The sequence below is a fragment of the Zeugodacus cucurbitae genome, chromosome 2 (genome assembly GCF_028554725.1).
Source record: "Zeugodacus cucurbitae isolate PBARC_wt_2022May chromosome 2, idZeuCucr1.2, whole genome shotgun sequence".
Lineage (NCBI taxonomy): Eukaryota > Metazoa > Arthropoda > Insecta > Diptera > Tephritidae > Zeugodacus > Zeugodacus cucurbitae.
In genome coordinates, this window is record NC_071667.1 from 76,675,505 (window position 1) to 76,691,469 (window position 15,965).

Consider the following 15,965-nt stretch of genomic DNA (forward strand, 5'->3'; position numbering starts at 1 on the left):
TGTAGTGAGAGTGACGTATTTCCTTTATATAATTTTTAATACTACGGGTTAGTGGAAATTCATTTACATCCGTGCGTATTTACATATCGGCAACAATTGTACACATCGTTCAATACATTTCAAATAAGAAGTACCATTCACAAGGTTAGTGCATACATAATGTCATATCTATAAAACATTTCAAACTATCGTTTGCTGTAAACATATTCGTCATTAAATTACACATACAGTGAATCCTGCAAAATATTTTGTTTAGCTGCATACAAATGAAAAATCAACCTTTTGTTTTTCCTTAAATATTTTAAAAGCGGTCGGCTTTATTTATTTAAATAATTCTTACAACTTTTAAATAAATCAACTCTAATTATACTAATATAACTTCTCCATTAAACAAACATTCAAGCATACATACAAACATTAACAATTAATAATGAACTTATAGTATGTGTTTTAGGAACTTTCAATCTTGTATATATTGCTGCTAATTACTATAATACTTTTGAAATAATACCTCTAATTCATATTTAGTCAACTTCTTCAACTGTTGGTCCACCATAAGTACCTCCACCGAAACCACCAGATTGTTGACCGCAATTAGCAGGTTGTGGACCAGCACCTCCTGCTTGCTGGTGCATCTTTGTCATAATTGGACTACAAATTTTCGTTAGCTCCTCCAGCTTATACTCAAACTCCTCCTTTTCGGCGGTGGTATTGGCGTCTAACCATTTAATAGCCTCGTTACACTTCTCCAGCACTCGTTCTTTATCTTGTTGACTTAGTTTGCTTCCAGCTTCGTCAGCTGCTTGTTTTACACCAAACACATAGCTTTCAAGTTGATTGCGAGCTGCTATACGTTGACGTTGTTTCTCATCTTCCTCTGCATATTTCTCTGCTTCGTTAACCATACGATCGATGTCCGCTTGTGAAAGTCGTCCCTTATCGTTCTTTATGGTTATATTCTTGGCATTACCGGTACTCATCTCCTTTGCTGTTACATTCAGAATTCCGTTAGCATCCAAATCGAATGTTACATCTACTTTGGGTACTCCTCGAGGTGCTGGGGGAATTCCAGTTAAATTGAATGTGCCCAGCAAGTTGTTGTCTTTGGTCATGGCACGTTCGCCCTCAAACACTTGAATGGTGACGGCTGGTTGGTTGTCTGCATACGTTGTGAAGGTTTTAGACTGTTTGCATGGAATTCGACTATTCCGCTCAATCAATTTGGTCATCACTCCACCAGCAGTCTCAATTCCCAGTGATAACGGTGCTACGTCGACCAAGAGTACATCTTGAATTTGACTGCTCTTATCACCACTTAGTATGGCTGCCTGAATCGCTGCACCATATGCTACCGCCTCGTCTGGGTTGATTGAAAGATTCAAACTCTTTCCACCGAAGAATGTTTGTAGCAAGTTTTGTACTTTGGGAATGCGAGTTGAACCACCAACGAGGACAATATCGTGGATTTGACTTTTGTCCATTTTGGCATCGTTTAAGGCTTTTTCTACTGGATCTAATGTACTGCGGAACAAGTCAGCACACATCTCCTCAAACCGCGCTCGACTGATTTTTGTGTAAAAATCTACTCCTTCATATAGAGCATCAATCTCGATGGTGGCTTCTGTGCTGGATGACAGTGTACGCTTCGCACGTTCAGCTGCTGTCCTTAATCGTCGCAACGCTCTAGGATTCGATCGCAAATCCTTTTTGTATTTTCGTTTGAACTCTTCCGCAAAGTGATTCACCAATCGGTTGTCGAAGTCTTCTCCACCCAAATGAGTATCGCCAGCTGTTGCACGCACTTCGAACAGTGAACCTTCATCAATGGTTAAAATGGAAACATCGAAAGTACCACCACCCAGATCGAATATGAGCACATTGCGTTCGCCTTTAAGATTCTTATCCAGTCCATATGCTAGAGCGGCCGCTGTGGGTTCATTAATAATTCGGAGAACATTTAGTCCTGCAATGGCACCAGCATCTTTGGTGGCCTGACGCTGTGAGTCATTGAAGTAAGCAGGTACTGTGATGACTGCATCTTTTACAGCTGTGCCCAAAAACGCCTCAGCAGTCTCCTTCATTTTTGTTAACACCATTGAACTTATTTCTTCGGGAGCAAACTTTTTCTGTTCTCCTTTGAATTCAACACTAATTTTGGGTTTTCCACAATCGCTGACCACTGTAAAAGGCCAATGCTTCATGTCCGCCTGGATTTTGGAATCATCAAATTTTCGTCCAATCAATCGCTTGGCATCAAACACTGTGTTCTTTGGGTTCATGGCAACTTGATTTTTCGCAGCGTCACCAATGAGCCGCTCCGAGTCGGTGAACGCCACATAGCTTGGTGTTGTGCGATTACCTTGATCGTTCGCTATGATTTCCACTTTTCCGTGTTGGAATACTCCTACACAGGAGTATGTTGTTCCCAAATCTATTCCAATTGCAACCATTTTTATGGCTTTCTTGTACTTTCAAATATTTTATATTCAATTAAACTCTCAATATTCTTATAATGTTTGTTATGCACTTGGTAAAAACTTGTTTTTATTCAGTTTTGTTTTGCTAAAACACTTTAGCTAGTTTGTTATGTTTATTCGCTTTGATTTCTCAATTGAAACTATGTGGAGGAGAAATTTTCGGCCGCTATTTATATGAAATCGGTTGGAGAGAGAATTATCGAGAACAGTTTTCTTGACTTTTCGAGAAATGTCTATGTGCTGTTCGCTTGAAGGTGACAGATAACTGAGAAGAGAAAAAATACAAACTGTTCTCATCAAGGTGAGAAGGAGGAGAAATAACACCACCAAAACGCTAATGGAAACGTTTTGCAAGTGTTTCGTAAACGAGAGCGGAGAGTAACTTTACTAAAATTAAAAACTGTTTGATACTCAGAAAGATGTGATTGAGAGCTCTGTGCTATGTTCATATGAAGATACATAGATATGTATTTATTAACAAATAAAGTTCAATAACTTTTTGTGAAATGTATTAATATTAATACTAAATTAACTCGAAATAGAAAGACATGACCAAAAATATTCTCCTCCTAATACATATACAAAGAGACTTTATTAGGTATAATGTATTATGTATTTAGTTCCTATTGCTGATAGTTAACTAGGCAGTAGCTCCAAACGGAAATATTTAGTTTAACTTTAAATAACTAAACCTATGAATGAATGGAAATGGTGGCTAAAAATCTTATACTATAAAAAAACATTACTCTTTCTAAGGTATTGATACACGCTTAATATACAATTTAAGAGATAAATCATTTATTTTATACATATGTACATATATGTATAATATTGACTTCTAATAACTGTTCTGATTTATTTAACGGTCTTTGTCGTGTATTTACGTTTATATAGTATGGTTTACTGAACCGAACTGAACTTTTATTAGTTTTACATTTTCTCTAATCTGCTCATCTGTATAAGGCTTGATTGCAAAGTCGGCCAATTTATGGGATCCCATAAAGATATGTACATATGTGTGAACATATGAATGTAAGCAGTAAATACTTCCTTGGAAGTTAGTATTCAATCTTTGTGGACTTCCACTCTTTCAAACTAGATGCACACAAAGGTCTACTAATATGTAGTTACTTTATGAAAAGATACATACTATGTACTTATGATAATACTTTTAAAGTAAAGAGTATATCTTTCGCAAAGTTTTAGAAACCCCTAGTCTACACAAAAATAGCTACTAAGTAATGTATTTTAATCGAGAGGGTTTCACATAATCTAATTATATTTAAAAGTAATAATAGTAAAACGAATAGATTACATGTGTTCATAGAAGATACATACAATATTTTTTATAAATAATAATAATATAAATAATCACATTATTCTATATATACATACATACATACATACATATTTCTCAATAATCCACTATAAATTTCACTAAAATTTATTCATTCATAAATTTAATGCCCACATACATCGACATACATATGTACATATATGTAAGTATAATTTAATCAGAATATTTTTCTTTCATTCTCTTCTTATCAACTCTCCGATTAAAATACAAATGACTTTTTTAAACTCTTAAAAAACAATTGGGTGAGATTGTAACTAATGCTGAGTACATTATCAATCTCTCCGAGAGATACATATGTACATTACAATTTTTTCTCTTATTATGGACAATCACGTACGTAGTATTATTTAGTCGAACTATTTAAATATTACTTACGTTTTATACATTTTTCAGAACTGTCTTTCATTAAAATGTTCTCGAATATATTCCTCTCTCTGAAAAGCATTACTAATAAACAGTGCTCCACAAAATTTCAGAAATATCTGTAATTTTCTAGATTCCTACTGGCAACGTATTGTATTACCTATTTGTCGTTTTTCTCAATTGCGAAAAGCGAGCACTGCACAGACATTTCTCGAAAAGTCAAGAAAACTGTTCTCGATAATTCTCTCTCCAACCGATTTCATATAAATAGCGGCCGAAAATTTCTCCTCTACATAGTTTCAATTGAGAAATCAAAGCGAATAAACATAGCAAACTAGCTAAAGTGTTTTAGCAAAACAAAACTGAATAAAAACAAGTTTTTACCAAGTGCATAACAAACATTATAAGAATATTGAGAGTTTAATTGAATATAAAATATTTGAAAGTACAAGAAAGCCATAAAAATGGTTGCAATTGGAATAGATTTGGGAACAACATACTCCTGTGTAGGAGTATTCCAACACGGAAAAGTGGAAATCATAGCGAACGATCAAGGTAATCGCACAACACCAAGCTATGTGGCGTTCACCGACTCCGAGCGGCTCATTGGTGACGCTGCGAAAAATCAAGTTGCCATGAACCCAAAGAACACAGTGTTTGATGCCAAGCGATTGATTGGACGAAAATTTGATGATTCCAAAATCCAGGCGGACATGAAACATTGGCCTTTTACAGTGGTCAGCGATTGTGGAAAGCCCAAAATTAGTGTTGAATTCAAAGGAGAACAGAAAAAGTTTGCTCCCGAAGAAATAAGTTCAATGGTGTTAACGAAAATGAAGGAGACTGCTGAGGCGTTTTTGGGCACAACTGTAAGAGATGCAGTCATCACGGTACCTGCTTACTTCAATGACTCACAGCGTCAGGCCACCAAAGATGCTGGTGCCATTGCAGGACTAAATGTTCTCCGAATTATTAATGAACCCACAGCGGCCGCTCTAGCATATGGACTGGATAAGAATCTTAAAGGCGAACGCAATGTGCTCATATTCGATTTGGGTGGTGGTACTTTCGATGTTTCCATTTTAACCATTGATGAAGGTTCACTGTTCGAAGTGCGTGCAACAGCTGGCGATACTCACTTGGGTGGAGAAGACTTCGACAACCGATTGGTGAATCACTTTGCCGAAGAGTTCAAAAGAAAATACAAAAAGGATTTGCGATCGAATCCTAGAGCGTTGCGACGATTAAGGACAGCAGCTGAACGTGCGAAACGTACACTGTCATCCAGCACAGAAGCCACCATCGAGATTGATGCTCTATATGAAGGAGTAGATTTTTACACAAAAATCAGTCGAGCGCGGTTTGAGGAGATGTGTGCTGACTTGTTCCGCAGTACATTAGATCCAGTAGAAAAAGCCTTAAACGATGCCAAAATGGACAAAAGTCAAATCCACGATATTGTCCTCGTTGGTGGTTCAACTCGCATTCCCAAAGTACAAAACTTGCTACAAACATTCTTCGGTGGAAAGAGTTTGAATCTTTCAATCAACCCAGACGAGGCGGTAGCATATGGTGCAGCGATTCAGGCAGCCATACTAAGTGGTGATAAGAGCAGTCAAATTCAAGATGTACTCTTGGTCGACGTAGCACCGTTATCACTGGGAATTGAGACTGCTGGTGGAGTGATGACCAAATTGATTGAGCGGAATAGTCGAATTCCATGCAAACAGTCTAAAACCTTCACAACGTATGCAGACAACCAACCAGCCGTCACCATTCAAGTTTTTGAGGGCGAACGTGCCATGACCAAAGACAACAACTTGCTGGGCACATTCAATTTAACTGGAATTCCACCAGCACCTCGAGGAGTACCCAAAGTAGATGTAACATTCGATTTGGATGCTAACGGAATTCTGAATGTAACAGCAAAGGAGATGAGTACCGGTAATGCCAAGAATATAACCATAAAGAACGATAAGGGACGACTTTCACAAGCGGACATCGATCGTATGGTTAACGAAGCAGAGAAATATGCAGAGGAAGATGAGAAACAACGTCAACGTATAGCAGCTCGCAGTCAACTTGAAAGCTATGTGTTTGGTGTAAAACAAGCAGCTGACGAAGCTGGAAGCAAACTAAGTCAACAAGATAAAGAACGAGTGCTGGAGAAGTGTAACGAGGCTATTAAATGGTTAGACGCCAATACTACCGCCGAAAAGGAGGAGTTTGAGTATAAGCTGGAGGAGCTGACGAAAATTTGTAGTCCAATTATGACAAAGATGCATCAGCAAGCAGGGGGTGCTGGTCCACAACCTGCTAATTGCGGTCAACAATCTGGTGGTTTCGGTGGAGGTACTTATGGTGGACCAACAGTCGAAGAAGTAGACTAAATTCTAATTTTCAGTATTATATTATTAATTTAATTTAAATTAATTTAATTATTAATTAAATTTAAATGCTAAAGAAATAAAGACTTAATTTTAGTTCCTATGTATTATATTATAACGGATTCCAAAATCTATCGTTAACGCTGAAGCTCTACCCTGAATTCGATCACTGGATTGTCAAATAAAAGTCACACTTTAATGGCTACACACTAATCTTTATTTATTTATTATTTATTACAAAAAAGTGTGATTGTTGCTGAATGAAAGATTTGTTAATTAATGGGATAATTTATTTTAATAATTTAATAAAGCCGACTACTTTTAAAAAATGTTTAAAGATAAAACTTGTTTTTTTCATATTTCCGGAAGTGCCACAGGTTCCTGTCAGTTGTAGTTTAGAACTGCTCCATTGTAAGAAGAAAATTATTTTTTCAGATGATATATTTGTTACTTGTAATATAATTCATAATTTCTAAATGCATAATAAAGGAGAGCTAAAATCGTATTCATATTTTCGAATTTGTAACAATTAAAGGCAGGATCATAGTATGAATTTCATACATACATTTGTAGTATATTGAGGTGTCTGCAACGTTTGTTTGGTATGTTTTGTAAGTTAAGTTGTTTTGCTACAAATATTTTATTTTAACAAAACTGAAAGGACATTGTGAGTATATCATGACAAATGTCATTAAAATCGGAATTCTTTATAGAGTTATCAGTTTTGTTCACCTAAAGATCTGGTAGCCGGAAGAAGATTCTAGTAATTTATTTTTCTGAAAAGACGCCACTCGTTTGTCTAGTTTGGATTCGTCGGTATAGATACTTATCTTTGAATTTTTGTCCCACCTTGGCACTGCTCTCTAGAGGAAAAGTCAATGTAGAGTGAATTCAGATTCACTTCGAAAAAAATAGGAAAGACCGTCATATTTGTTAGAAACGGGAATTTGCTGAGTATAATAGAATGTCCCTAATTGCAACTGACTAGTAGGGAAGATTTTCTCATTCTAAATGTCGATTTCGTTGTTGTTGCTTATAAAATAGGTCTATAGGCATTAAATGAAGAATTAGCGTTGTTCTAAGAGCTCTACTGTAACATACATACATATGCTTTCTGTTCATTATAAGCTTTCACCAGACCAATGTCATAATTGGCATTACCACTGCCGTGTAGAGCCAATGAGTTACATGAGGTGTCGGCGTTTTGGTCCTACCATCCTTTCGCAGGTATAAAGTGCTATAGCCGCATTCTTTACCCTAGCATCTACATATGTTTGAAAAGTCTTTCGAATATGAGCACGTCAGTGGCTATGGCTTTTTTTCTGAAAATATTGGTACATTTTCTAGATATTTTATTGAAAGTTTTTGTTAAGAATGTTTCCTGATGTTAAATCTGAATACTGGAACAATACTTTTCCCAACCTCGGATACCTCGGACATGACGCACATTAAAGAATGTAAATTATCTCTCCTGTGTTTATTGTCTTGCTTTTCTCAAGCCTTATCAATGACAATGAAAACAGGACGAAATATCTCCTGATAACAAATGAGGAGTCAGGGCACTGGCTCAGATTTCAGATATCTTGTAATCGACATGTAAGCTTTGAAATCCTGGTCTCCTTATGCCACTAATACCAACGAAGTATAGACTTTTATAATTACTTCTTAATGTTTCTTTAAACATATACGGTGGCGAGCAAAACCTTTCGGATGTTCACCACACATTTTTACGACAGCTCAAATGTTATACATTTTTCGGAATAAGTTTCATACTCATTGTATAATATAATAAAAAAAAAAAAACAATTAATTAAAAAATAAATGGCTTCAAATTACACTCTTCAATATTTGGTCCAAAGATGTATGTGTTTAATTACATATTGTATCGGTCTACTTTCATAAAAATTTTCGATTATTTCGGTATGCTTCTCCATCCGATTCGTACTCTGCTCCATAGTTGTTTCATCTGGCCCGGCGATTTTCGGTAATTGCACAATCGAATCCTCCATCGAGAGAAGGTCGGAGCTTTCTGCTGACCATTGGATGAGTTAAAATCGTTGACATTGAATCAGCAACTAACAATTCGGCAGTGTTCTTCGGATCGTTATTCTGTTGAAAAACGAGATATCTTCCTCTGTATAAGACACTTGTGAAACATCACCATTCCATGAGACTGCCTCTAAGACGTTATGCAGTCTGTCGCGCATGATGACGCCGAAGGTTTTCATAATGACATCTCCCGTAGTATTGTTTGCATTCCGATTGGAAACGTTAAGTTTTTAATGTCTTATTTATTTAACCCGGTGAGAAAACTTTTTGCAGTCTTCCAAGTACCAAATTTTATGATTCTTACATAATTTTAGACGCACTTTAATTTTAATATCTACAGTACATAGAGCAGGTTTCTTCTGCTTAACTGCGGCCACAAAACTAATTTTCGAAGAGCACTTCCTAATTAATCACAGGTACTAACTAGCGTTCGTGAATTAACTCTATCTATTCCGTTGTAAAAACTTAATAAGAGTCGTAAATAAAATCGTATTTTTAAATAAAAAAAATATTTATTTCTTATTCCATAATTTAAACAAGTTCACCTATATTTACCGACGTGAGCGGAAATTGGTACAACTCATAATAACGGACTACAATTACTATTTCCACCACAATACCCCTTTCCTTCGGTTTTCCTTTTATAACAATTGGTACCAAGAACGATAAGATCCAATATGTTATTGGAAATATTTAAAAATATATATCGATTTTGCTTTGAATTTTAGTTTTATGCGAATTTAATAGCTTGTAATAAAACTTGACTAGCGTCAGCGGACAATAGCATAACAACAACTTCCCCTTTTGCCAAAACCTTATGCTCACAACTTCCCCTGCTTTGGATTTCAATTGATAATTGCAAAGCTACCGCCAATTTAAATGAAGTGTCAATGGCTAAACAACATCTTAAAATAGTGAAAATTGTTTTTTTAAAACTAAATTGTAGCGAAAAGCAAGTGGCTTATTTCCTGCATACAATTTTCAATACTACGGGTTAGTGGAAATGCATTTACATCCGTGCGTATTTACATTTCAAATAAGAAGTACCATTCACAAGGTTAGTGCATACATATTGTCATATCTATTAAACATTACGAACTACATATCATTTGCTGCAAACATATTCGTCATTAAATTACACACGCAGTGAATCCTGCAAAATATTTTGTTTAGTTGCATACAAATGAAAAATCAACCTTTTATTTTTTATAATATTGTAAAAGCGGCCGGCTTTATTTAAATTATTTTTACAACTTTAAAATAAATTAACACTTATTATACTTCTCTAACTTTTTAATTAAATAAACATTTAAGCATACATACAAACATTAACAATTCATAACGAACTTATAGTATGTGTTTTAGGAACTTTCAATCTTGTATATATTGGTGCTAATTACTATAATACTTTTAAAGTAATACCACTAATTTATATTTAGTCAACTTCTTCGACTGTTGGTCCACCATAAGTACCTCCACCGAAACCACCTGATTGTTGACCGCAATTAGCAGGTTGTGGACCAGCACCTCCTGCTTGCTGGTGCATCTTTGTCATAATTGGACTACATATTTTCGTCAGCTCTTCCAGCTTATACTCAAACTCCTCCTTTTCGGCGGTGGTATTGGCGTCTAACCATTTAATAGCCTCGTTACACTTCTCCAGCACTCGTTCTTTATCTTGTTGACTTAGTTTGCTTCCAGCTTCGTCAGCTGCTTGTTTTACACCAAACGCATAGCTTTCAAGTTGATTGCGAGCTGCTATGCGTTGACGTTGTTTCTCATCTTCCTCTGCATATTTCTCTGCTTCGCTAACCATACGATCAATATCTGCTTGTGAAAGTCGTCCCTTATCGTTCTTTATGGTTATATTCTTCGCATTGCCGGTACTCATCTCTTTTGCTCTTACATTCAAAATTCCGTTAGCATCCAAATCGAATGTTACATCTACTTTGGGTACTCCACGAGGTGCTGGTGGAATTCCAGTTAAATTGAATGTGCCCAGCAAGTTGTTGTCTTTGGTCATGGCACGTTCGCCCTCAAACACTTGTATGGTGACGGCTGGTTGGTTGTCTGCATACGTTGTGAAGGTTTTAGACTGTTTGCATGGAATTCGACTATTCCGCTCAATCAATTTGGTCATCACTCCACCAGCAGTCTCAATTCCCAGTGATAATGGTGCTACGTCGACCAAGAGTACATCTTGAATTTGACTGCTCTTATCACCACTTAATATGGCTGCCTGTATCGCTGCACCATATGCTACCGCCTCGTCTGGGTTGATTGAAAGATTCAAACTCTTTCCACCGAAGAAAGTTTGTAGCAAGTTTTGCACTTTGGGAATGCGAGTTGAACCACCAACGAGGACAATATCGTGGATTTGACTTTTGTCCATTTTGGCATCGTTTAAGGCTTTTTCTACTGGATCTAATGTACTGCGGAACAAGTCAGCACACATCTCCTCAAACCGCGCTCGACTGATTTTTGTGTAAAAATCTACTCCTTCATATAGAGCATCAATCTCGATGGTGGCTTCTGTGCTGGATGACAGTGTACGTTTCGCACGTTCAGCTGCTGTCCTTAATCGTCGCAACGCTCTAGGATTCGATCGCAAATCCTTTTTGTATTTTCTTTTGAACTCTTCGGCAAAGTGATTCACCAATCGGTTGTCGAAGTCTTCTCCACCCAAGTGAGTATCGCCAGCTGTTGCACGCACTTCGAACAGTGAACCTTCATCAATGGTTAAAATGGAAACATCGAAAGTACCACCACCCAAATCGAATATGAGCACATTGCGTTCGCCTTTAAGATTCTTATCCAGTCCATATGCTAGAGCGGCCGCTGTGGGTTCATTAATAATTCGGAGAACATTTAGTCCTGCAATGGCACCAGCATCTTTGGTGGCCTGACGCTGTGAGTCATTGAAGTAAGCAGGTACTGTGATGACTGCATCTCTTACAGCTGTGCCCAAAAACGCCTCAGCAGTCTCCCTCATTTTCGTTAACACCATTGAACTTATTTCTTCCGGAGCAAACTTTTTCTGTTCTCCTTTGAATTCAACACTAATTTTGGGCTTTCCACAATCGCTGACCACTGTAAAAGGCCAATGTTTCATGTCCGCCTGGATTTTGGAATCATCAAATTTTCGTCCAATCAATCGCTTGGCATCAAACACTGTGTTCTTTGGGTTCATGGCAACTTGATTTTTCGCAGCGTCACCAATGAGCCGCTCCGAGTCGGTGAACGCCACATAGCTTGGTGTTGTGCGATTACCTTGATCGTTCGCTATGATTTCCACTTTTCCGTGTTGGAATACTCCTACACAGGAGTATGTTGTTCCCAAATCTATTCCAATTGCAACCATTTTTATGGCTTTCTTGTACTTTCAAATATTTTATATTCAATTAAACTCTCAATATTCTTGTAACGTTTGTTATGCACTTGGTAAAAACTTGTTTTTATTCAGTTTTGTTTTGCTAAAACACTTTAGCTAGTTTGTTATGTTTATTCGCTTTGATTTCTCAATTGAAACTATGTGGAGGAGAAATTTTCGGCCGCTATTTATATGAAATCGGTTGGAGAGAGAATTATCGAGAACATTTTTATTGACTTTTCGAGAAATGTCTATGTGCTATTCGCTTGAAGGTGACAGATAACTGAGAAGAGAAAAAATACAAACTGTTCTCATCAAGGTGAGAAGGAGGAGAAATAACACCACCAAAACGCTAATGGAAACGTTTTGCAAGTGTTTTCGTAAACGAGAGCGGAGAGTAACTTTAGTAATATTAAAAACTGTTTGATACTCAGAAAGATGTGATTGAGAGCTCTGTGCTATGTACATATGAAGATACATAGATATGTATTTATTAACAAATAAAGTTCAATAACTTTTTGCTAAATATATTAATATTAATACTAAATTAACTTGAAATAGAAAGACATGAATTGCTTACAATTTTTATTTAAATTTTATAAAGTTTATTTATGGGACCAAAAATATTCTAGGTCTACTAATATGTAGTTACTTTATGAAAAGATACATGCTATTTACTTATGATAATACTTTTAAAGTAAAGAGTATATCTTTCGCAAAGTTTTAGAAACCCCTAGTCTACACAAAAATAGCTACTAAGTAATGTATTTTAATCGAGAGGGTTTCACATAATCTAATTATATTTAAAAGTAATAATAGTAAAACGAATAGATTACATGTGTTCATAGAAGATACATACACTATTTTTTATAAATAATAATAATATAAATAATCACATTATTATTAAGTATAATTTAATCAGAATATTTTTCTTTCATTCTCTTCTTATCAACTCTCCGATTAAAATACAAATGACTTTTTTAAACTCTTAAAAAACAATTGGGTGAGATTGTAACTAATGCTGAGTACATTATCAATCTCTCCGAGAGATACATATGTACATTACAATTTTTTCTCTTATTATGGACAATCAAGTACGTAGTATTATTTATTCGAACTATTTAAATATTACTTACGTTTTATACATTTTTCAGAACTGTCTTTCATTAAAATGTTCTCGAATATATTCCTCTCTCTGAAAAGCATTGCTAATAAACAGTGCTCCACAAAATTTCAGAAATATCTGTAATTTTCTAGATTCCTACTGGCAACGTATTGTACTACCTATTTGTCGTTTTTCTCAATTGCGAAAAGCGAGCACTGCACAGACATTTCTCGAAATGGCAAGAAAACTGTTCTCGACAATTCTCTCTCCAACCGATTTCATATAAATAGCAGCCGAAAATTTCTCCTCCACATAGTTTCAATTGAGAAATCAAAGCGAATAAACATAACAAACTGGCTAAAGTGTTTTAGCAAAACAAAACTGAATAAAAACAAGTTTTTACCAAGTGCATAACAAACGTTACAAGAATATTGAGAGTTTAATTGAATATAAAATATTTGAAAGTACAAGAAAGCCATAAAAATGGTTGCAATTGGAATAGATTTGGGAACAACATACTCCTGTGTAGGAGTATTCCAACACGGAAAAGTGGAAATCATAGCGAACGATCAAGGTAATCGCACAACACCAAGCTATGTGGCGTTCACCGACTCGGAGCGGCTCATTGGTGACGCTGCGAAAAATCAAGTTGCCATGAACCCAAAGAACACAGTGTTTGATGCCAAGCGATTGATTGGACGAAAATTTGATGATTCCAAAATCCAGGCGGACATGAAACATTGGCCTTTTACAGTGGTCAGCGATTGTGGAAAGCCCAAAATTAGTGTTGAATTCAAAGGAGAACAGAAAAAGTTTGCTCCGGAAGAAATAAGTTCAATGGTGTTAACGAAAATGAGGGAGACTGCTGAGGCGTTTTTGGGCACAGCTGTAAGAGATGCAGTCATCACAGTACCTGCTTACTTCAATGACTCACAGCGTCAGGCCACCAAAGATGCTGGTGCCATTGCAGGACTAAATGTTCTCCGAATTATTAATGAACCCACAGCGGCCGCTCTAGCATATGGACTGGATAAGAATCTTAAAGGCGAACGCAATGTGCTCATATTCGATTTGGGTGGTGGTACTTTCGATGTTTCCATTTTAACCATTGATGAAGGTTCACTGTTCGAAGTGCGTGCAACAGCTGGCGATACTCACTTGGGTGGAGAAGACTTCGACAACCGATTGGTGAATCACTTTGCCGAAGAGTTCAAAAGAAAATACAAAAAGGATTTGCGATCGAATCCTAGAGCGTTGCGACGATTAAGGACAGCAGCTGAACGTGCGAAACGTACACTGTCATCCAGCACAGAAGCCACCATCGAGATTGATGCTCTATATGAAGGAGTAGATTTTTACACAAAAATCAGTCGAGCGCGGTTTGAGGAGATGTGTGCTGACTTGTTCCGCAGTACATTAGATCCAGTAGAAAAAGCCTTAAACGATGCCAAAATGGACAAAAGTCAAATCCACGATATTGTCCTCGTTGGTGGTTCAACTCGCATTCCCAAAGTGCAAAACTTGCTACAAACTTTCTTCGGTGGAAAGAGTTTGAATCTTTCGATCAACCCAGACGAGGCGGTAGCATATGGTGCAGCGATACAGGCAGCCATATTAAGTGGTGATAAGAGCAGTCAAATTCAAGATGTACTCTTGGTTGACGTAGCACCATTATCACTGGGAATTGAGACTGCTGGTGGAGTGATGACCAAATTGATTGACCGGAATAGTCGAATTCCATGCAAACAGTCTAAAACCTTCACAACATATGCAGACAACCAACCAGCCGTCACCATTCAAGTGTTTGAGGGCGAACGTGCCATGACCAAAGACAACAACTTGCTGGGCACATTCAATTTAACTGGAATTCCACCAGCACCTCGTGGAGTACCCAAAGTAGATGTAACATTCGATTTGGATGCTAACGGAATTTTGAATGTAACAGCAAAAGAGATGAGTACCGGCAATGCGAAGAATATAACCATAAAGAACGATAAGGGACGACTTTCACAAGCAGATATTGATCGTATGGTTAGCGAAGCAGAGAAATATGCAGAGGAAGATGAGAAACAACGTCAACGCATAGCAGCTCGCAATCAACTTGAAAGCTATGTGTTTGGTGTAAAACAAGCAGCTGACGAAGCTGGAAGCAAACTAAGTCAACAAGATAAAGAACGAGTGCTGGAGAAGTGTAACGAGGCTATTAAATGGTTAGACGCCAATACCACCGCCGAAAAGGAGGAGTTTGAGTATAAGCTGGAGGAGCTGACGAAAATATGTAGTCCAATTATGACAAAGATGCACCAGCAAGCAGGAGGTGCTGGTCCACAACCTGCTAATTGCGGTCAACAATCAGGTGGTTTCGGTGGTGGTACTTATGGTGGACCAACAGTCGAAGAGGTTGACTAAACCAATATTCAGTATTAAATGTTGGTCATTTATTTTAATTAAATGTTATAAGACTGCGATTTAGTTACTAGTTAAATTATTTGTGAAATTAACTCTAAGTAAAACTCTTATTTAATTTAAGTTTGTTATTTAGTTTAAATATAAAATAAAGCCGACCGCTTTTAAATATTTTAAAACAAATAATTTATCTTTATTATATTTTCATAAATAACTACAATATCTACTATGTAAAGGGTGATTTTTTAAGAGCTTGATAACTTTTTTAAAAAAAAAAACGCATAAAATTTGCAAAATCTCATCGGTTCTTTATTTGAAACGTTAGATTGGTTCATGACATTTACTTTTTGAAGATAATTTCATTTAAATGTTGACCGCGGCTGCGTCTTAGGTGGTCCATTCGGAAAGTCCAATTTTGGGCAACTTTTTCGAGCATTTCGGCCGGAATAGC

At 36.7% G+C, this 15,965-nt stretch overlaps 3 protein-coding genes across 4 annotated transcripts; 1 reads left to right on the top strand and 2 right to left on the bottom strand.

Moving 5' to 3' along the window:
- Positions 1-493: 493 nt before the first annotated feature.
- LOC105211313 (heat shock protein 68) lies at positions 494-2,632 on the bottom strand. The gene has a single exon (XM_054231399.1). The coding sequence runs from the start codon at positions 2,448-2,450 to the stop codon at positions 525-527; it is 1,926 nt and encodes a 641-aa protein (XP_054087374.1). The 5' UTR covers positions 2,451-2,632; the 3' UTR covers positions 494-524.
- A 1,851-nt stretch (positions 2,633-4,483) lies between these two features.
- Positions 4,484-15,517, top strand: LOC105211314 (heat shock protein 68-like). 2 transcript variants are annotated; one of them, XM_054231425.1, is made up of 2 exons: positions 4,484-6,501; positions 15,423-15,517. In XM_054231425.1, exons 1-2 carry the CDS (start codon positions 4,662-4,664, stop codon positions 15,515-15,517), a joined length of 1,935 nt encoding a protein of 644 aa, XP_054087400.1. In that variant the 5' UTR covers positions 4,484-4,661. The 2 variants fall into 2 exon arrangements, with proteins under 2 accessions (XP_054087400.1, XP_054087391.1); XM_054231416.1 differs by lacking the exon at positions 15,423-15,517 and having other exon boundaries at positions 4,484-7,089.
- On the bottom strand, positions 9,848-12,174 carry LOC128922049 (heat shock protein 68-like). Its single transcript, XM_054231402.1, has one exon. It carries the CDS (start codon positions 11,992-11,994, stop codon positions 10,069-10,071), a length of 1,926 nt encoding a protein of 641 aa, XP_054087377.1. The 5' UTR covers positions 11,995-12,174; the 3' UTR covers positions 9,848-10,068.
- Positions 15,518-15,965: the final 448 nt, after the last annotated feature.